Genomic DNA, 22648 nt, shown 5'->3' with positions numbered 1-22648 from the left:
GGAAGTTGCCCGAGGAAGAACGTGCAAACACTTTTCTCGACGATGCGCGTTACCTGAAAAAAAAAAACAGAACAGCTCCGGCTATCGAAAAGTCTGAATAAAACAACAAACGTGTGGCTGGAATTCTTTATTCGCAGGAGAAACTAAAGATCGTTTTCCTGTATCGTTCGCCACCCCCGCGTAGAAAATACAATATCCGGTTTCGTCAACGACGTGTCACGGGGCATTTTATTCAACTCTTACAGGTGTCGATGTACATTGTGCGCACGATGGATCCCTGGTGCTTGTTTCTCACGTGTCTGTAAACGTCCGAGGTTCTCCTCGACCGGTACTCGCAGCACGGGCACTTGAAACGCGGCTCCTGGCAGCACTGGTACCGCAAATGCCTTTTCATGCTGTAGTTATGGCTGAAAGAGCTGCCGCAGTTGTTAGGACAGAGATACTTCTTGGCGGAAACCGCGAACAACTCTGAATTGCTGACCGTGAAACCCCCGTAGGGCGAATCGACGCCTGGAAAATAAGAAGAACGTTCTGGTCAAACAACTACAAACCGATCCCAAACCTAGCGACGGCGTCACGGTCCTTGGCGAGTTAAAACATTTAGAAAATTATAAGAAACGCGCGACGAGCAATGTACAACGGAAACGGAAGGTTGGAAATGAAAGAGCTGTAGTTTCCGTAAGACGTGTATTTAAAAGATCGACGAAGAGACGACGCACACAGGTGATCGCAACCTCCAGCAAAGAAACGAAATTAATCAGGGGGGAGGGGGATTTAAGAAAGACGAGTGCAACGATCAGAGAAGTCAGGGGACAGGGGATGCAGAGGGGCTGACATTTTTATTGAGATTCTGTGTACAAGGAAACGCGTTTTTAATTTCCACCAATGTCGATGCAGCATACGTCGCTGCCCTGATGCCTTCTGCGCACGTGTCTGTATACGTCCGACCTCCATCTCGAGCGAAATTCGCAAAACGGACATTTGAAGCGAGGACTTTGTTGGCACTCGTAACGCAGATGCCTGGTTAGAGAACCACGATGGGTAAACGAGCTTCCGCAGGCGTTCGAGCAGCTGAACCTTTTATTTGCGGCGGAGAACCGTTGGGCGGTCGGATCGCGCTGACTTCCGGGAACGCGAGCGATACACGCGACGACGCCTGCAAAAGAAGATCAACTACTGAACGTAAAACAAACATCGTCGTGAAACGAAAGCAGTTCGTGTAATCGTACGCAAAGAAACGATACGTTCGAAGGGGAACGAAGGGTGGTTTATGGACGGGGGGGGTAGAAAAGCTGGGGACAGACTAACGGCGTGCGTCGGAATCGCTGAGATAAATGGACCACCTCTTTATTTACAGTCTTAAAATACGAGTACAATTCGTGAAAGACAACGTGTACGTGGACACCGAGTCGGTTGCAATATCGCTCGACGCTTCGAGTTATGTCCGATGCAAACTCTACTTATACACGACGAGTACGGAATGATTCTGTAAATCGAATGTGCGCCAGGAAATTTGTTCGTAGGACGCTCCGTTCTCGGGGAAAGTGATCTCGGGTCTTTGACTTTTTGAAAAATAACAAGAGAGGCTTGCAAATGATCTTCTCGGAAAAGGGAGCCACTTACGAAGAAATTTCGAAGCGCGTTTTCGTCGAGACGCTGTAATAGCCCCCCGGGGATTAAGTGCGGCCATGATGGGCGATCTTGAGGACGTCGATGGCGTAGACCTTGCAGTTCTTGTGCCTTCTTCTGACGTGCTCGTAGACGTTGGCGGACTTCTTGCACCGATAGTCGCAGTGGGGGCACTTGAACCGCGGCTCCTGTCCGCACTCGTAGGTCAGATGACGGTTCAACGAGTACTTCTGGCTGTAGGCGCAGGCACAGTTCGGGCATGGGAACTTCTTCGTCCTAAAGTTATTGACTAAGTTAGGGAGTGGCGTTTGGGACCAGAGTTTGCCGATAGTTTGGACTTGGCTGCCTCCGATACCGATGTTGAACCCGAAGACGGTGAACGGGGCTGTATCTGGAACGAAACGGGGTCTGGCTGATTGTCAGTTTTCATTGGCGGCGGTCTCGACAACGATCTACGAGTCCCACTGTTCCCCGAAAGGCGACGAAACTTACGTTTACTAATTAACCAGAGACCAAACATTGAACGAGTGATTAGGGAAAACGTGAGGGGATAAAATGACGATGTTCGAGCGTACGTTTCACCGGAGGACCTCGAGTCCACGACAGGGTAGCCATGGAACCAACACACCGTATCAAAATCATCGATACTCGATACTAAAGTATATTTTTGTATAAAACGTGCAACATCTACCATCGATACTGATTACCGATCACTTTTGTATCGAGCATCCTCGATACACAAGCGCGTCGGTCCCATCACCAACGACAGGTACAACAAATCGTCGATATTTATTTAGTATTAAAAATATTTCCCATGTTACATGCCACAGAAACGAAAGATCCTAAAACCACTTGTTTTACAAACTATTCTCGCTGCCTGGATTCATTCTTCCGGGATTCGGTGGAGGAACAGAAATTCCTCTTATCGCCGTTTATTAGCCACCCTTTGACAACCGTAGCGCGACTTTCCGTACGCGAGTGTACCGGAAAGGGAGAAGAGACATCAGCTTTCGAGACAAGCAGTCTTCTCGTCCCCGTCTACGATATCCATTGGTGTTGGCTGTCTTGTTTGCCGCGCACGTCGAGAACGTACACCCTCTGACCGGGATGCATCCTACGCACGTGCGATCTGACGTTCGAGGAGTGCCTCGTCCGGTACGAGCAGTATGGACAGTTGAATCTGGGCATCTGTCCGCACTGGAACTTGAGGTGATTGTACAGATTGTTCTTACGCGTGAACGCGTTACCGCATTTGTGACACGGATAACTTCTGTTTTGCTCCTTTCGAACGAGATCGTAGGCGCAACGGGGACCCTGAGCGTACAAAGACGGACGCATTACCGGATGATGAACACCTGCGAACAGAAAGGTCACCAAAATGACTCCTGGCGGTGATTCCGCGCGTCCGTTCACGACTTATAGCAGTTCGACGGACGGATTGACTTACAAAACGGTTAATTGTCTTTTGCCACGCGGCACGGAGATCGGTACGTGGACGCAGACCGATCCTAGAAAACACACACGGAACCCAACTCCGACATTAGCTGGACGTACAGAACACGTTAGGCGTCTCGAGAGACCGGGAGAAACATTGCGTCGTGGAGGCGTGAAGGGGAAAGCGACGTTGGAGGCCCCGAGTACAGTAGTCCCCGGATAAGTGAAACGAAATCGGTCCTGCATTTCAGTTATCCGGGTAGAGTCGGTCGACTGCCTCCCTCGTCTCGTGCTAGCGTTACGTCCACGGGCCTTAGAAAGCAAATGCAGAGCGATAGGGCACCCCCCGTTCAGGGATCGAATCTCATTCGTTAGTGGAAAAATTCTACTAATTGCGAGTCTCGGTAATCCGGAGGTTATTGTACTCGGTGCAAAGGATCAGAAAATGTGTCTTGTTATTCCTTTTTCCTTGTTTCTTTTTTGTACTTACAAGGTAAAAGCATCGTCGCACGCGGCGTAATACATAGAGTCAGCCTGTAAAAAATAATTCTGCGCCCGGGATTCGAAGTAGATGGCAAGTTACGAAGGTTTGGGGGGTCGAAACGCGGTTCGTCTTGCTTAGCAACGGTCCCTAGCATGCCGGGGGATCGATTAGGAGTGCTGTGGAACTTCGATCTTGCTCATGTCTACGACGTAGACCGCGTTCCCGGGATGCGTCCTGCGCACGTGGGCTCGCACGTCCCACGGATGCCTCGTTCTGTAGACGCAATAAGGACAATTAAATCTCGGCGACGGTCCGCACTCGTACTGCAAATGATACTCGAGGTTGCTTTTCCGGTTAAACACGCTGTGACAATTCCCGCATGGAAACTTTTGCGCGTGATGGACGTCCGTAGGCGAGAACGTCCTTCCCCTCGGCGAGTACGGCCAACAAATGTTCGCCTCCATCTGATGCGGCGCTAAGTACATCGGCTCTGAAAAAAGCACAATTCGTTCGTTCATTCCTGATGTTCGGGACATTATCGGATCGTTTAGAGCCCGTAGATTACGTGGACAATATACGAAATTGCGATATTCGCTGCATGACAATGACTTTCCGTACTCATTTCCTCTCGCTTGGGGTCCGTCGAAACGATCCTCAACGCGAGAAAGATGGCGTCCAGAAAAATTGAACGGTCTCGAACACTCCAAATCCATATATAATTGGAAATTAACATCGAAGGATATAAATGCACCCTAATTTAAATCGAAACCTCGTATTTGAGTGTCTCTGCAAAAGAATATCTTCCGGAAAAATTAGAGTAGAAAAATACGAGGCTCCAGAGAACAAAGGTGCGCCTAAATTTTCGACAGCAACTTGGAAATTTCGAGTGTCTAACACCGTTTTAATTTTGCATCGTACATCTTTGCCCGTGTCTCGAATCCTTTCGACGAACTCTGTATAACTGAGCTCAGAACGAAGGCCAGACCCTATCGATGATCACCATCGATTGTGCGACTTCTCGTCTACGAAGGATAGTACGAAACGAATACTGCGAGTGAGAGCATGCACGCAAAGCGTTTCAAAGGACGAGTTACGGGGAGATCGTTTTTATTAAATGATCGTTTCGTTATAGTTACGGGGGTGAAGTACATGGGGATGGTGTGATTACTGTTGGCCGCTCAATATATCGATCACGTAGACGTCTCTATTGGGATGTTTCCGGCGCACGTGGGCTTTAACGTTCGACGTGTGTTTGGTCCTGTAAGGACAATAGGGGCAGTTGAATCGCGGCAATTGCCCACAGGCGTACTTCAAATGATGCAGCAGATTGTAGCGCCAGTTGAACGACCCGCCGCACTTCGGGCAAATGTGTTTGACAATGTCTTGGCGATGGCGATCCGTAGTACGGCGCGGCCGATTCATTCCGTAACCGTACGTCTGTTTCAGTAGCTTCCCTGGAAAATTCAGACGTTCTTACGGTTAATTCTCACAGATCGTGCTCCCCAACGCGCTTAACTGATCAGTTCTAAGTATCGACAGTGTCGGGTGTTCGAGTTTTAAAGATATCGGCTCGATTATTGGAAAATTGCGTGTCGAAAAGGTCCTCTCGAATGCTCCGACCATTCTTTCTCGTTGCACCGTGTTCATCGAACGGGATCAGAGGATATTCGATGCACGGATCTTTTTTCGTAGTTTTCGTATTTATTGCGAGATCTTGGGTACAAATAAAATATCACTTATAACTCTTACGCGTCGAGGTTCCTTGCTATCTTATCAAAGTGCAAAAACACAGAACGTTGTTTGGTGTACGAATGTTTTCCTGCTGACGTTGCATTTTATTGATGGCAGTGTCTGAGACGGGCGTACAGCGGTATAAAAACGTTGCAGAAATACAAGATTCGAGGAGAGAAGGAACCGTCGACGATTTGGAATGGCACGATTCTTAACCATCTGCTCGTAAAGTTTATGCGAATTCACAGCTAACTTAAACGCTCGAAACGACGCGAGCAGACGGTTAAACGTTATAATATAAAATGTACAACCGGAAGACACGAAAAAACGATACCTCCGTGGTACCAAAATTTACAAAACGCTGAGACGAGGAAAGAAAATTCTCTTCGAGACATTACGCTGTGAAAGGAGCATTTCTAGGTATACGTAACGATACTCTAAGGATACAATTCGATCGACTTATCGGTACAATGTGTCCGCCGTCGCGACGTCCCATCGAATACGGGTTACAAATGGCGTTGGACGTCGATCCTCGACGGACACGCGCGCGAATCCTGGCGAACGTTCCCTAAATCCTCCGTCCGTGTGATTATCTTTCCATTTTGCAGACGTCGATGGCGTACACGCTGTTTCCGGGATGCCTTCTGCGTACGTGTGCACGCACGTTCGACACGTGCCTCGTCCTGTGGGGACAATAGGGACAGCTGAATCGCGGTAGTTGGCCGCACTCGAACTTGGAATGATAGTAGAGATTGTTCTTGTGACTGAAGACGCTGGGACAGGTGGGGCACGGGAACTTTTGCTTCTCCCCGTTACCAGGGATCCCGGTTTTTTGGTAACGACGCCTCTTCCCCATGGGGACCGTGCACAAGTAATCCCCCGACAGCGGGAACCCTGAAACAGAAACGAGACGAGAATTTCGTCAAGCAACGAAGGGTTGTTTCGCTCGAGGATTGTCGAAATTGAAAGCAGCATGCCGCCGACCTCCGACCAGCAAAATTTCGAATCGGATCGTTCGGGGGTAGGGGGAGGGATTACGTAAACAAAGACCGGGGGAAAGAAACGGGATGCGAATGATCGTGAACTCACAAACCAGCTCGAAACAGGTGGATTCAACTTCGTATATTTAAAAACAGATCCGCTCGATCTTGTCCGTTAAGTACAGAGGTTCGACGTGCACGTTCTTCGTGTTCGCGCGATCGTTGCAACTACTGTTTAACAACGCGGAGCTACAGCTGCGACGAGTCGTGGACAATATTGCACTACGTGTGAAACAGTCGATCTTCGGGCTGCGCTCGCGAATCTTGCGATCTATTCGCCGAAACTCCCGCCGCCGACGGTCCGTTTACTTCGAATTCCTGGAAAGAGAGAAAATTCGCGTTCAATCGCGGCTACTTGGAGCCTTTGCGCGTTGCGGGGAAACCGTACGCGGAGAAAAGGACGTCGAAAATTGGGGAAAATTGCATAGGTCGTGTCAGTTTTACGCCACCCTGATTTCAACGATAAAATTTATTCTTAGAAACGCTCGAACCACCTGATACAGTCATCCCTCGCTAATGTTCGCTGGGGGGAGGTGCGCTACTCTTGGAATTCATTGCGATTGAAACAACGAACGTTAACGAGGTAGCAATAGCGTCCCAACGCACGATCCTAGCATTTTTCCCCTAAAGAGCGTCGTGGTCTACCGTTCTTCGCGACGACGTCGACGCTGTCGATTCTTCCGGAGACGACAAAGACGTTTTCCTGTGACGCTGCTGCGGATCTTCCGTGTTCGTTGGCGTATCCTTCTTCGTGGACGGGACGTGGCGCGTCTTCAAGCGGGGTACTGTTGCAGCTTGCAGAGATCGACCGTGTAGACCTCGCTTCCCGGATGACACTTACGCACGTGTCTGCGCGCGTTCGAGATATGTCGCGCGCGATAGGTGCAGTACGGACAATTGAAACGCGGCTTCTGGCCGCACTCGAACTTCTGATGATAGGTCAGACCGCCTTTGCGGCTGAAGACGCTGGTGCAATTGCCGCACGGGAACTTCCGCGCTTGGGTACGCGCGTTCTCGGCGAACGACGCGATCGGGCCGCTAGTCGGCGTCACGTGTTGTTGGAGGGCAAAGTTCTGCGGGGGCGTCGTCAAACCGGCGAACACGTAGTAATTTAACCCTGTAACAGAAACAGAAACGCGACACCGCTGTCAGTGCTCCTCTCATTGGCAACCGGCGGTGATACGGAGATGCTAGAGGAACAGTTTTATGTGATCGAGGATCCGTCAAACCTTCTTCGGTTGTCGGGGGCGTCCATCGCGGCGCGAATACGCTTTTGGGATCGTCCGCGAACAGGATGAAATGAGTAATAAATGAGGCTGGTTGCTCGTGCAGTGGCAGCTGATTGCTTTATTCATCAACGAAAGTGTACCGCGAACGATTACTCGCGATCCGCGGCAAACGATATAGAGAAGAAACGAGCGTGCGAGTTAGGTTTCGAAAAAGGTCCGCGCGATCTTCGCGGGGCGTCGTGAATCTTCCACGGGCGTCCCGAACTACTCCTGCCACAAGTTGACCACGTTCACTTTGCCTCCGTTGTGTTTCCGGCCCACGTGCGCCCGTACGTTCGACGACTTCTTCGACGCGTAATCGCAATACGGGCAGCCGAATCTCGGCAGCTGACCGCACTCGTACTTCAGGTGGGAATAGAGATTGTTCTTCCGGTTGAATGTGCTCGTACATTTCGGACAGGGGAATCTATGCTTGTTACGGGACTGGAGGTCCATGGTGGGTCTTGGCCTGACGTTGCACGGTATCTTGAACCCGCCCAGGTGTTTCAGATCTGCAAGAAAATGTTTCGAGCACGTCAGAGACCGCGGTCAGAGCCGCCCTTAAACGCATTAATAAATGTTCGAGGGACGGACGGTATTAGTGTTCTAGAGGAGAGGGGGAACAGAAACGATTTGGAACCATTTTTTTTTGGGCCGACGGTGTCTTTCGAGCGTTCTATTCCTCGCGTCGGGAAGGGCAACTTTTTATTTTGCTCTCTGTACAGGCGATTCGGCATGCAAACTCTGGTCTCAAAGACCACAGAATCTAATGCGAGTGTCGCGAGTATGAAATCCTTAAACCTCAGCGACTGGCTGCACTTCTGCGGATTGTTCTTCCTGTTAAAGATGCTGCTGCACTTCTGGCAGGGAAATATGGCGATCAACGTCGAAGAGGAACGGCTTGTCTGCAAGCAAAAGAAAGTTTCCGAATCCCAATGGAAAGACAGGAGATCAGAGAGTTCTTCTTTCGTTGCGTTTTACTTCCCACGAAGGGTGCCTGAAGACAAATCGAACGCACTCGTGCCCGGATGAACGAATAAAAATAACAAATTACGTTTTGGATAAACCTTTAATCGTAATATCGATACAATTGATCGTGAACCCTTTCGCAAATGCGAGTCCAGCTGGTCTCCTCCTCCTGAACCCAAACTAAAAACATTCGTGCTCGAACGACGAACAGAAGCACCGATCTGGATCAACCCTTCAACTCTTCGACAAAACACGAACCAGTTTAATAAAATAGTAATACGTCGATACAATTGATCGATCGCTACGGATCGTGCGGCTTAAAGTTTACGAAAGAGCAAAACTCCAATATCTCGACAACGAATAACGATTATCCCGATGAAAGTCGTATCTAGGTATAGGCATTCTAGATCGAGTAACGTTGATAATGCTCTTGCTGTTTGAGATCGATGTACCACACCGATTGGCCGCGGTGCTTGCAACGCACGTGTTTGTAAAGATTCGATATCAATTTCGAGCGATGGTTACAATATGGACATTGGAATCTTGGTGGCTGACCGCATTGGTAGAGCAAATGCTCTCTAAGACCTCTCCATCTGGGAAACCCGCTCGTGCAATTCGGACAGCAAAACTGTCGATCGTTTATCGACGAGCTCCCCATCGATCTGAAAACTGAAAGCATACATCTTCGTTACGCCGGAAGAAACCTCACGGTCGATGGAACGCCCGGTGTTACAGGAATGATTTACAAATAATGAGAAACACAAAGGACAAACCGGAACCTAGCGCGATCGTGACTTCCGGGAGGGTTATTTGGTTATCGAGGAACACGCTCGAGAAAACGTAGATTTCGCAAGTCTCTTTATTCGTGCAACGCATATCGTCGATCAACGGCGAACAAGTACATTGAAAATATTCACGATTATATACAGATCTACTGTGCAAAGATCGAAAGCTGCCGACGATTCTAATTAACCGTCGCTGTTGGCTAAGAATTAAATACGAAGGATCTCTAGAGGGGACAATGATCTGGCAACGTTCGATCTCCGCGCAGTACACGAACGACACACGATCCTCGACGTCGTCTGCGGAGTAGTCAACCCCTTTCCTTCCTCGATCGAATAGTTTTCGTGTATGCAGGCTCGTCCACTAGCCAACAGAAACCTGAAAACGAAAAACGTCTTGTCAGAAGGATCGAACCACGTTGAAGATTCTCGAATCGTGACGCTAGGATCTTGAATGAAACATATTTGATCGTTTACTAGATATTTAACAACGAAGGCTATAATCGTTCACGTTTGAGCGATGGACTTTTAAAAGAAAATTGCACGAACGAAAGAGAATCAGTTTGAAGAGCGGGTCGTACCTATTTCGATCGAAAGGTGTCCTGGTGCGTGTTCTCGTTTAAATATCGTTTTTATTGCACAGACACAGGATAACCGCGATTACTCGCGAACTTTTCGTCGGTTCAAACGGTCAGATTCGAGAGGCGATAGATGTCCTGGACGTAGACCGCGTGGCCCTCGTGTTTCCGTCGTATGTGTTTCTGTATGTTGGAGGTTTTCTTGGAGATCAGGTCGCAGTACGGGCATTTGAAGCGCGGAGGTTGGCCGCACTCGTATCTCAGGTGCGTGAGCAGGCTTCGTTTCTGTCTGAAAACACTGGTGCAATTGCTGCAAGGATACTTGGTCGTACTGTTCGGTACAAACGTCCTGTAAAGTCTGCTGCGTTGGCCCGCGTGCAGTAACAGTCTCGACGCGGCGAATCGTTTCAAACCTGCAAACATCGAATCGCTGGTCAATAGAGTATCGTTTCTACGCGATCGGAACGACGACGAATCGTTTGCAAGGGGTTCCCAGGGCGTTTCAAACGCACCGGGGAGAAAGATTATCGAATCGTAACTGGTAATCATGCCAACAAAAGCCAAAAAATCAGGGGAACGCAAGACGTATATAATTGATCAACTCCACAAAAGGAAAACAATGGAAATGTACGGAATAATGTTCCTTCTTAAATTTATTTTAAGCCCGGAATGTGGAGTTGATCACTTTGGCTCGTATTCGATCGAGGGAACATACAAACTTTCTATCTTGATAGTAAAAATGCTGAATAGAATGGACATTCTTTATTGTTATCAACAGTGGAAATTTCGTGTAGAAAATAAGACTCACAACGATTTACAAACTATAGAATACACTTTATAAAAGGGTATACGATTTATTATTGTAAATAATGAACGCAAAAAGTCTCTTGATTGATCCCACTTTCACTATAAATTAGAAAGAAAAAGGAACGATAATATTTATTTTGTATATATTAATCACTTTGACGGTTCAAGCAAAAAGCAACGATTATACTCTATTTGAAAACGGTACAAATTGCTTATGGAATATTTTCCAAGGCGAGAACACCTTCCAGCGGCCACTTTCTTCCACTTTCTTTACGGATTATAAACATCTTCCGGCATTTCATCCGCTTGTCGTAACATATTGCAACACGTGCACGCGCAGACCAATGGCCGTCTGCAGATGATACGTTCGTGCAGTCTCAACATTCGCAAAGAGGGGAGCATTTTACCGCACGTATTGCAACCATAATTCTTAATCGCACTGCTATGATTCGAGTTCGCCAACGCACGTGAGCTATCGTTCGTTCCATGATTATCCTCGCGCGATTCTTTCGGGGCATGGTGTTTGTTCTTGTGGCGCGCGACTTTGTAGCCTGAAACAAAATTAAAAAGGACGTTTGCTTATATTTTGTCGATCGATGCCCTGCATGCCACACAGAAATCAAGAAAAACTCGGGGTAATATGGGCATATTTAAACAATCAAAAGTAAATCAAACTAAAAAAAAAACATTAAATTTTTAATACGAGTTGATCGTCGCTGAAATTTTATTTACCTATTCGTACAGTTTCGTTCGTGCTCGGATGCCCAGCCAGAAGGAACCTAAGTAAGAATGATGATATTCCATGGGAAGTGCTACTAGTGATAATAATTTATGGGAAATGAGGATGGATTTAATCGTATTCCAGTGAAATAAAATTTACTATCATAATTTATTTACAATCTATCTAACGGTATATCTATCTACCTGTATATACAAGGCGAGGCATCTAACATGCTCGCCGTAAATCATTTACAAATTATGCGTGGCATGAAAAATTATTTTATACAGAAGTTTCGTAGTTCTCGGAATACACTTCCTACGCAGTGATTCCTTTACGCCAGAATTCGAGAGAACGTCTTAGTTCGTCCTAAGTTTAATAGTTAACCAGATATTTTGCTTCGTTTCGCGAAGGTCTGTTCGGTAAATTTGCAAATTCTGTGCCCGGTGTTGCTTAAGATATTTTTATTAATTTAATACGCAGCGAAGAGAGAGCGTCACTATCGATCGAGAACAGAAATACAAGACGTGATTACATTTTCCAGGACATAAAGCATTGGTGCCCATATTAACTCGAAGGCCAATGTCCATATTTTCCCCAAGCATTTCAAACAAAGAAATATTTTCCTGTTTCCCCAGCCGTGGATGCGTTAAATGGCCCCCTTGGCGGTTGCATTATGTCAAAATAATTATAAATAACAAGTAACAGTAACAAAGACAGATCCTTACCTCAAATGCAAACTCAACGACAAGGTAGCAACAAAACAAACAACACAGCGTTCATCCATTATTGCAACAGTGTCGACAGATACAACAAAAACACAGAAACAAAAAGATTTCCTGTCACGATTCCACGTTTTCCCGGTTCAGAAACAACGAAGCGATCCCATTTGCATCTTCACGACAGTATTACCAACGAAACGACGATATTTTCTTGATAAAAATTGGTGTGCAAACACTCGCGCGGACCTATCTTTGATTATACGTTATTTTTTTTAAAAAAGGGGCGAACTTCGTAGAATTAAAAATAGTCCGAAATCGTGTTTGGACTTTCAGAAATCACAGCAATTCGTTGGTAATACGAATTTTATTGAGATCGATGACTATATAAAAATTGCACCTTAACTCCGAATGTATAGAAACGAGCACCCAATTGCCATATAAGTAAAGCTATCTACGAAACACATTGCACGAGACATTTTTAAATACTTCACATTCTTCGAGAGATCTTTTAATTCGTACCAGCGACGACTCCAAATCCCATCGAACGTCTACCTTACGATTTTAATAATTTAACGCTTAAATAATTTACGGAGTTTACGTTCTCGACCACATATATTGGTAACATATATCTTTAAAAAATGGTTACAAAAATTTTCGGGCCAAGCACTCGCGATTTGGAGAGACGACAAACAACAAATGCAGTAGAAGATACACAAAAATATATACAACGATTCTACGGATATAAATAATATTGTAACTTTCCAATTGTTACGTTTTTTAGGCTGGAAAACTCCCGATGAAATTTATAATGGCTTGCGTAGAAATAATTAGAGCGTATCAATACGCTCTCTCGATCTAATTATTTCTACATAAGCCATTAAAAACTATGCGTGCGTTCGAAATCAATTTTCCTTTCCCTTTCATCTGTATTCAGGAAACAATATATCTAGCAATGTATGGGACAAAAATATAAACGATTAAATATATTCAGAATACTCTTTCCCTCGAATAAAATTATATAAATCTCTTACTACATTTGTTATTGCTCTTAACACCTCTCAGAGAGTAATCGAACAGCATAAAAAGACTTCCAGTTTTTGGTTTAAAGTTAAATACCAGATAGTTTCCTCCAAGCTACTGAAAACCGATCGTCCAATCTACGAACGATAAGTCCAACGAGTTCACCTTCGTTCGCGATCAATATACAGTAGAGTTCCGATTGTCCGGAACCCGATTATCCCGATTGTCCGAAGAAATTTTTAGACGGAAAAAAAATTTTCAAATCGTTCTAAAAAAATTATTTCTGGTTGCGGGGGTCGATTACAGTCATTTTTTGTCATTAGACGTACCCCCGAAATCCTACTCAGTTTCGAGAAAAAAATTCGAGTAGGTGGACAAATTTTTCGGTGAAATTAAAATTTTTCAAATCGTTCTAAAAAAATTATTTTCAGTTGCGGGGGTCAATTACAGTCATTTTTGGTGAATACACATACCCCCGAATTCCTGCGCACTTTCGAGAAAAAAATTCCTTACCGAAAATATAATAATGCCTGACCATACCGTTGATATGTTTCACTGAAATTTCATGCGAATCTTTAAAATGTCATAACTTCTGAACGGATTGGAGGATTTTAATGTTTAAAAAACCAAATTACGCGTATTTTAATGGAGAATATGTAGAAATTCCAAAAATATTGGAAAAGTTGCTCCTTAACCACGTAAAGTAAGAAAAACCCCATAAAAGTGGTCCAATATTCAAACAGCCATAACTCCTATAATAGTGAATATATTTCAATGAAACTTTTTTCTGAAGTAGAGCTCACGGGTACCTACAAAAAAGTATTAGACAACTTTTCTGTAGGGCGTCAAACAAAATTACTAAAAATGAAAAACGAATTCTTATGAAAAATCGACAGGGGGTAGGTGCCTAAATATTTCGGTGAAAATGAAAAGTTTCAAATCATTCTGAAAAAATTATTTTTAGTTGTAGGGGTCAATAACAATCATTTTTGGTCAATAGACATATCCCCGAAATCCTACCCACTTTCGAGAACAAAATTCGAGTAGGTGCCTAAATTTTTCATCGAAAAAAAATTTTTCAAATCGTTTAAAAAAAATTATTTTTGGTTGCAGGGATCAATTACAGTCATTTTTGATGAATAGACATACCCCCGAAATCCTACGCACTTTCGAGAAAAAAAATTCCGTAGCGAAAAATAATGTGTGACCAGGAAATGTATCTGTAATTTCATTTTCTGTTTCACCTCGTCTGTAGTTATATTCCTCCGTTTTTATCACTTCATATGCAGGTATAGGTAGGTATATTTTATCATTCATATGTAGGATAATCGGAATTTTACTGTACATCGTTCGAAAAGGATTACAACGCTAATCGTGTTTCCGTCGAATAAGTAGCAACTAGTGTCCCTAAATAAACTTCAGATATGTATCGTTTGCGAAAACCGTCTTCCTCCTTGTTCCTCCTCTTCGCCTGGGCTGCAATTTCGCGTTCGATCACTGTCAACGATTCTAATAACGAACTCTGGATAGCTGCTTGTACAAATCGATGATCTGCAGCTTCTCGTCCTTGTGCATTCGACGCACGTGGACGTACATGTTCGAGGAGAATTTAGCCTTTTTCGTGCAATAAGGGCATTGATATCGCGGCTCCTTGCCGCACTGAAAGTGGCAGTGAGTTTTCATGTCCGACAGCCTGGTGTAACCGCTGTTGCACCTTGGACAATAAAACTTTTTCCTAGGCGTGGGACTTTGCACGACGACACTGTCGGGCCAGTGACTCCTAGAAATAGATGGTATCATCGATTCCTGACGACAGCCGCCGTGCTCCATGAAGAGAAACGACTCCTCCTTGGTTTCTTTCCCAGAATCGCCTCTCGACTGGTAACCTTTGGACTGCATGGATCCCCCAGGCATCATTTCCGGACGAATAAACGCCGAATGGAGCCGGGGGTACATCGAATCTAGAAAAAGAATCGAATTTTTGTTGCTAGTTAGTGCCGGATGGAAACGGGGCCGACGAACTGACGACATCGGATAGAAATTACATTCGTCGTCCATGCTTCGATCTTCTAAGCGCGCGTAGTTTCGAGCTACTTCGGTTCGTAACGTTCTAATCGATGAGCAACAAAGAAAAAGTTCTCTATGCGAGACCATACTTTATTCTCGCAAGCGTCCCGTAAGAGACTGCGTAACTTATGAGGGAATAACAGTTACCGTTTCATGTTTCGACTCCGACTCCGTGAAAAAATTGATTTCTCGACGACCAACGGCCGACGATGCTCGTCGAAACGAACCCTGATGCCCTGAAACGAGACCATACACGATAATCTCCGGATAACTGTAACGATGGCGTACCGCGTAACTGAATCGTTTAGTTCAACGCCAGCCATTTGGGCGATCCTCGGCTCCTGGAAAGAAAATTCGACCTTCCCCGCCATAACTGAAACGTCGAAGATCGTCGGGAGACGTGTTTAGGCTACCAAGTAGCTCTGCGAGTCGCATAGGGAACCGAGATCAATGTAACTCGTTAAAATATCGACCGCAACGACAGGGGAAACGGATCGTGTGCAAAACATTGACGCGAGAATATCTCGATCTATGCGTAGAAAATATAATAATTCCGTGTCGTTACGGCCAACGATTAAATGGATCTTACGGAATGTTGGAAAATTATTTAAAAGGTAAAATAAATCAGTTGGGTATGAAGTGTCTATATTTTCACAGGCTTCATAAAAATGAGTATAAAAATAAAAAATTAAAAAAATATAACGAAATACAAAACAGGAACAGCAAACTTTAATATCTAACTACAGACTAAGTTTCACTTTCAGTAACTGCCGTTCTTAATAGCGCCCGATCTCGAACGGGGGATGGTTTAAATTAACGCGACGTCCGGTTGCAGGATCGTATCGACACACGATAGAATTTCCATTTTGTGCATCTTTTAAAAACAAAAAATTCTTCATCACATTCGAATACTTTCAATAAAACGTAAAATAACATATAACCGTTTAACTTAGTGTAATACTCTGAGAATCTCGTACGTTTGCCAGTAGTTAACGACGCGTAAAAACTAAAAAAAAAAATTTTAAATTGTTCATTAAAGAAAACTAAAAAAAAAGAGAGATACAATTTCAGGCGGATCAAAATGGACCTGTATGCGAGACGCGAGGGTTCAGCTAACTACCGGAACATGGCACGCGAGAGAAAACGACACAAGAGAAATAAAAAAATAAAAAAATAAAAAAATAAAAAAAGGAATAATTACGAAAATGCAATGAAACGATTCAGTCGCTGCCCGAGGTGTCGGTTGTCGAAAAGAACTGAGACGACTGAAGATTCTTTACGATCTTTAGGGCATTTTTAGTACGTGGAATCTCGAGTATCAGTTTATGGGGTTTGCGCTCGTTTTGGGAACTACTCTCGAGATCTTGGAGATATGCCTTGCAGCTTCTATAGTGCCGATATGGCAAAACTGCACCCGTGAACGATTGTTTGCAGTATTTGCATGAGATCGTTTTCTGACATTCGTGATTACGGTGGAAGGTCAGTTGTTTCAGCACTTTGAAACGGCGACCGCATTTGTCGCATATCAACGGATGAGTCTTCGACATGCACTCCGATAACGGATTTTTCAAGCAGTTATACTTGACGTGCTTGGCCATTATATTCGGGGTTTTGAATTTCTTGCTGCAATACACGCAAATGTACAGCTTTTGCTCCTCCTTCATGTCCACCCAGAGCTCTGTATCTGTGTCCGCGTCGCTGCTGCAGTCCGACAAAAGGGGCAACAGTTTCCGGGGATTCAGACGAGTATCGACGACTTCGTTCGTTTTGCAAGCGCGACTGGCCTTTAAATTGGAAGCACTGATTCGCTTTCTCGCTACTCCTGTAACAATACAATCGACAAGATGAGCGACTTCGTTCTGGCGCGCTGACCGGTACAAAGTAAACGAAAGATAAAAAAAAGAAAGGAACGTGAACGACAGAACACAGAGAAAACCCATAGCAGTCGTTTTAAACGGGGGAAAAAACATAAAAAGCATAATTTACGATCTCGTAATCGGAATTTTATTCGGTCTGCAACGATTCACACCGATCTCCGGATAACTGAAACGATATCGGATACTCTGCGTTTCAGTTATCCGGGTCAAGTCGAAACCGAGCCGCTTGTACGCCGTTCGACGAACAGAATGAACGGAATACGCATAAAGTAAGCAAAATAAAGCAACGGTAAGCAAAATTTAGAATGCCGATAGGCGATTTTTTCGAATAATTGGTGACATTTTCCCTGTGGAAATTAATTTACTTTATATTTATTTAAATATAATCTAAATAAGGTCATGTTTATATCAATTTTCATCGGAGAAACTTCACCAATCTATCGATAACGGTTTCTCAAAGATACTGGGTTTCATCAAAAGCCAAAAATAAGGGGAGAACGATTTTTTTAATTCAAAATTTCATTAGTGGGTGAAATGATTTTTTTATTATTTCTATTTACAAAACCAGATTGGTCGAACCTCGTCGAACTTCAAACATCATCCTGTATGCGTTATCTAGAACCCTGGTGAATGTAATCTTGGTTAGTTATGCGTGGAAAAAATTAGTATTAAAGAATCGAAAGATTTTTCGAAACCTCCAAGATAACTCGACTGGATTCTTCGCGCTGGTCGCGTCCATTTTGTTGGCAGAACGTTGTCCGGTCGCAACACGAGGATGGAATCTGAAAACATCAAACAACGCGTCAGCAAACGTAAAAAGACGCGATTCTGATCGCGTAACGAAGCAGCCGAGGTAAGGATTGTAAGTAAACTGAGACTGAGTCGCTTTATCTTCTTTCATCGTTCTATTTTCTCACATTTCTATAACTCACATTCCGAAACAGTATTTTTTTTTTTTAAATTAAATGGAAACGGCTAACGCGTCGCGAATTTCCAATAAATTACCATTTACCACGTATCCGTGACAAGTGTGTCATGACTATTCTCTTCTCGCGAACTATACTTCCGTTTTCGTATTCTTCGGTATCAGACTGGCCCGTACACTAAAAGTCCTTATCACTGACGCTATTATCGGGGGGGATCGAAGTGCACTGGAACCTCGATAATTACAGAAAGATGAACATTCCTGCAAGCATCGAGATTCTTGTGAATAACCTCGTTTGTGTCTCTGTTAGCTATGTTTCCTACAGTTGCGTTGGTAGCTGACGAGATTGGTCAAGTTTATCTCAGCCAAAGTGATTCTCTCCACTTTCTGAACGTTTCAAAAAATGTTAGAATCTAACCGACTGTTATTGACACCGCAAAGTGAGAGAAAGGAACATAAATTTTGAAAAGAGCCTCAAGAAAGAACGTGTTTCGTTTCGTAGAGTTAATCAATTTGGCATTCTGACTTGTTCCAAGTCAGATTCTGTTCAGCACCTAGCAACGCATGTGTGTTACGTACGCATGGGAATTTATTTAGCGAGACTGAAAGTTACAAGGGGGCCGTTGTCGATGTTTGCGCAAGCTGCTGCTATGAAGAAACGTTTTCTCGCAGACGGGACACTTCTGCGTCCTACCGCAATCGTGTCTCACGTGGAAAATCAGGTGGGACTGTTTCGAGTAACAAGCACCGCACTGGCCGCAGGAGAACGGCCTGCTCTTTTGCAACTGGTGACACGTCGAACGAGGATTCCAATAGCAGAAGCTCTTCTGATGGCTCCTCAAGTGGCCGGAAAGGGTGAAACCCTTGCCACAGTATTTGCAATTGTGCTTTCTTTTAGAGTCGTCCCCTCGAATCGTGTCAGCGAAAAGCTCTGCAACATTATTAACCACTCGTCAGTCGCGTTCCATCGAATACGTTCGCGCATAGAATGTACGGAGAATGAAAGACTCGTCCATTTAAAATATTCGAACACTTGTGAACACACTCTTCTTCTACCTGAAATATAATCACCTAGGAGAAGGTCAGAACGTTGCAATCGTTTCTGGAATTAGCGATGCAAGTTTCAGTACACGTCTAGTGTTGTAAGAGGCTAAAAACACTTGTCAAAGTCGGCCCTAGTTTTGGCGAATTTTACAATTTCTATGCTAGAAACTAAGGCCTACTTTGACAGGTGTGTTTAAGGTTTCGTGATACCAAAAGTTGCATCTACTCTTCTGGAAACGATCGCAACATCTTGGCATTCTCCTTGACAGACACTGAGAGCTACCATTCCGGGACAGGACGCTCATTCTCCGTACATCGTGGTAGGTAGAACAATGTAAAATGAAAACAGAATGTTCCCTGAACGATGACTGCTATAACGACGCAACAAATTTTGAAGGCGGATCCATTTAACGAGCGACATCCAGACGCGACACATTTCACGCGTGCGACAACAATGGGAGAAGCGTGACGGGATAAGAACAGGAGAAGATACATACAATATTGCTTTATTCCTTTACATTCAGACGAACAGTCTGCAACAAGTCCTAACGAGTACAAGTATTACAGTTTCCGTATACGTAGGATCGACGAACGAGAAATTTCAAAGGAAGAAAGAATGGTCAATGAAAGATTTCTCCGATCGAGATAAAAGAACAGAACCCCTGACGCGAACGAGCTGGTAAAATCTAAAAAAATTATATCGAAACGAGGAGAATGAGACGGTTTTGGTATCCACAGGGTTTTCTTTTACACGAACGCGAACTACTCGTTTTCATCGAAACAACATTGCACTTTATGCTTGCGGAGACTGCTGCTGTGCAAGAACGTTTTGCCGCAGCAGTCGCATTTCTGCGTTTTGCCGCAGTCGAAACGAATGTGCGACTTCAGCGACGATTGTTTACTGTAACTGGCTCCGCACAGGACACAGACGTACGGTCTCGAGGCCTTCGTCTTGTAAAACATCGATCGTGGATTAAAGTAGCAATAGTTATTTCGATGCTTGTTCAGAAACCTCGAATGCGTGAACGGCTTGTGACAATATTCGCACACGTACTTCCGTTTCGACAGTTCAGGGTCTGGATACTGTTTCAAGCTCCCTGAAACACCGGTCAAGAACACTCAATTAAACAAGGTATGCTCCTGTACGCTAATCACTGCATACTATATATAAGAATGGCCAGAAAGTCACTAGATATCTCATTAAATAAAAGTATCGACTTCTTATTTTATTTCTCTGTTATTCGAGAATATTTTAGTCACATATGAGGTGAGATAAGTAACATGCAAAATTGGGAAAATGGATGTGCACTACAGAAAGCAACGAACGAGTTTCAAATCATATTCTTCCATTCAGGATTATTCAGATGTTATTACAGTTTACTTTGCAAGATAGATCGTGACTTTTGAAACATTCCACAGGTCAATTTGTCATTTATTGTAATTGACGTTAAGGGAAGAAAGGGTCGTCTATGGGTTAATATTTATTTCAAGCAACAGCAATACCTTACAATAAAGAACCGTATCGAGTGAACGATAGATTGCGTGAAAACATTTTTTATTAGCCACATGCAAAAGTTACAAGCTTATTGGTAAAACGATCGGACAATAGATAGAGAGGAAATAAACTATAAAATTATTTCGTTGATATACGTGCTTTGCTTGCAGTTCAATTTGATATTTTCGATTTCCGGTTATGGAACCCCTTCAGCACTTCGCGCAACTAAAATTCCGTAAAGTCAAAGTAATCGAGATCTATACGAATATAATTCTCTTCTATTTCTACGTGGATTTTCTCGTTCATATTTTCCGTAACCTTCGATATTTTTATCGTGCTTATCACCAGTGGCAAACTACATGTTTTACATAATTATTCCGCCGTTATCTGCTTCGTTGCTTAATGTTGTGCAAAATTCTATCGCGTTAAAAGCGTCGAAGGGGATCCAAAAGCCACAGGTTCATAGAAAATTGATTAAAAGTCCAGCGGATCCAGGGCGAGTTGGTTCTTCGTGTTGTGATCGATCTCCAGCGCGGTGAGATCGTTGGTGTCCGACTTGGCCAACTTGTCGACTATGTGTCGGAAAGGGCAGTAACGATTCTTGTGCTTGTACAGGCTGGTTCTGTGCAAGAACGTTTTCCCGCAGTGCGCGCATTTCTGCAATTTCCCGCACTCGTGGCGTACGTGCCACATCAGGTTATTCTGTCGCGAGTAACTCGCGCCGCATATATTGCACGCGAAACGACCGACCCTTCCGGCCTTGTTCGACTGCGACTCAGGGTTCAGATAGCACCGGTAGTTCACGTGGGCCTGCAAAAAGCTGGCTCTGGTAAAACTCTTCCCGCAACAGTTGCAACTGTGACTGCGCGTCGTGTCTTGGAATTCGGATGCAGCTCGATCTTGACCACGAACGCCGCTTTCTGCAACACCATCAAAGTATCTATCAGAAATATAGTCTTCTTACCTATTATAGTCGGTCCCCCTCTAATCTTTCCTCAGATTCTCCCGGCACTTCCTATCATCGCGTCCACAACGGTTCGATCAACGAAACGATCCATAAAATCGACACGGTGCATCGCGACGATGAAACGACGCGAGTACAAACGTAAAACAGCTTTGTGTGAGTGCGAGAAGCATCGTATTGAGCATTTAAAGGACTGTGCCCCCAATTTTTATGTTTTTAAATGGGAAATTTGAACCCTGGAAATTATAAATTATAAATTATTCTTCGAAAGTTTTCTCTGTCTAAAGTTTTATCTGAATTCTTTCTACTGGAAAACTGATAGAGTCCAACTACATCCAACAATATTGATGACTTACCAACTTTTCATTAAACATCTAGCGATACGCATCACGTAATGGAAGGAAAATAAAGGACGTTCCAACAGATTATCGAAAATTTATTAGCTAAAACTGTGCTTTAGAATTGTCTACGGAAGCACCTGTAAATGTTAGAAAAATTTGTTAAATACCAGCATCACGACCCTCGTCGTTCCGTTCGATAATAAATATTTATTAATATAAAAAGCTTATTCAGACTCGATAACTCAACGAACTATACAATTCTTCTAATCCGGGGGACACTAAAAGTCGCTGATCCACCGAAGACGCCGTGAACAGAGAAAATTTGGGAACGGTACAGTATCGATATAAAAAGTCCTACGAGCGAGCCTGTGTAAAGTGGATCGAAAATGCGAAGATTTCGTCGGAAGTTAAGGGTTGGAAAATTCGTGTAAAAACGTATCGACGGCGTCTGTTGGACGGAAGGCGAGTCAGCAATCGTTCTGATCGACGATCAAGAACAGATCCTCGCCTTTGTGCTTGCGTCTGATGTGCGCGTAAATGTTGGTCCCGCGTTTGCTCCTGAGGCCGCAATAAGGACAGTGAAACTTGGGCTCGCGACCGCACGCGATTCGCAAATGCGTGACCAACGTTCGTCTGTTCTTATAGCCCTGCGAACACTTTGGGCAAACATAGTTCCTGGACTCCGCTCTGTTCATGGTACGTCTCTCCTCGATCCGGAACGAGGGATCCATGAAGCATCCTCTGGTCAGATGC

General features: G+C 44.4%; 2 protein-coding genes across 10 annotated transcripts in view; both read right to left on the bottom strand.

The window, feature by feature from the left end:
• LOC122397056 (longitudinals lacking protein-like) overlaps positions 1-22648 on the bottom strand; it is a 166615-nt gene that overhangs the window by 120011 nt on the left and 23956 nt on the right. Inside the window, exon 7 of one of the 9 annotated variants that reach the window (XM_043395888.1) lies at positions 16455-17071. The exons of the other annotated variants lie outside the window; for them this stretch is intronic. Within the exon in view, the coding sequence (XP_043251823.1) occupies positions 16470-17071 (602 nt within the window). The 3' untranslated portion in view covers positions 16455-16469. Of the gene's footprint in view, positions 1-16454; positions 17072-22648 lie in introns of those variants that run through there. 9 annotated transcript variants of the gene reach the window in all.
• Positions 2512-3715, bottom strand: LOC122397060 (zinc finger protein 568-like). The gene is made up of 2 exons (XM_043395900.1): positions 3554-3715; positions 2512-2984 (listed from the first exon to the last, which is right to left on the bottom strand). The coding sequence occupies exons 1-2, from the start codon at positions 3699-3701 to the stop codon at positions 2668-2670; spliced, it is 465 nt and encodes a 154-aa protein (XP_043251835.1). The 5' UTR covers positions 3702-3715; the 3' UTR covers positions 2512-2667.

This window comes from Colletes gigas, unplaced genomic scaffold, assembly GCF_013123115.1.
Source record: "Colletes gigas isolate AHSC1104 unplaced genomic scaffold, ASM1312311v1 Colletes_gigas_Sc00008, whole genome shotgun sequence".
Lineage (NCBI taxonomy): Eukaryota > Metazoa > Arthropoda > Insecta > Hymenoptera > Colletidae > Colletes > Colletes gigas.
The sequence above is the reverse complement of the archived record's forward strand: the minus strand, read 5'-3'. Positions and strand labels throughout refer to the sequence as shown.

Excerpts from the sequence above, each read along its gene's own strand:
- LOC122397060 (XM_043395900.1), bottom strand. The coding sequence starts at position 3,701 with ATGCTAGGGACCGTTGCTAAGCAAGACGAACCGCGTTTCGACCCCCCA. Across the intron at positions 2,985-3,553 it reads TGCGACGATGCTTTTACCTT|GTGTTCATCATCCGGTAATG; the intron begins GTAAGTACAAAA and ends TTCTGTTCGCAG.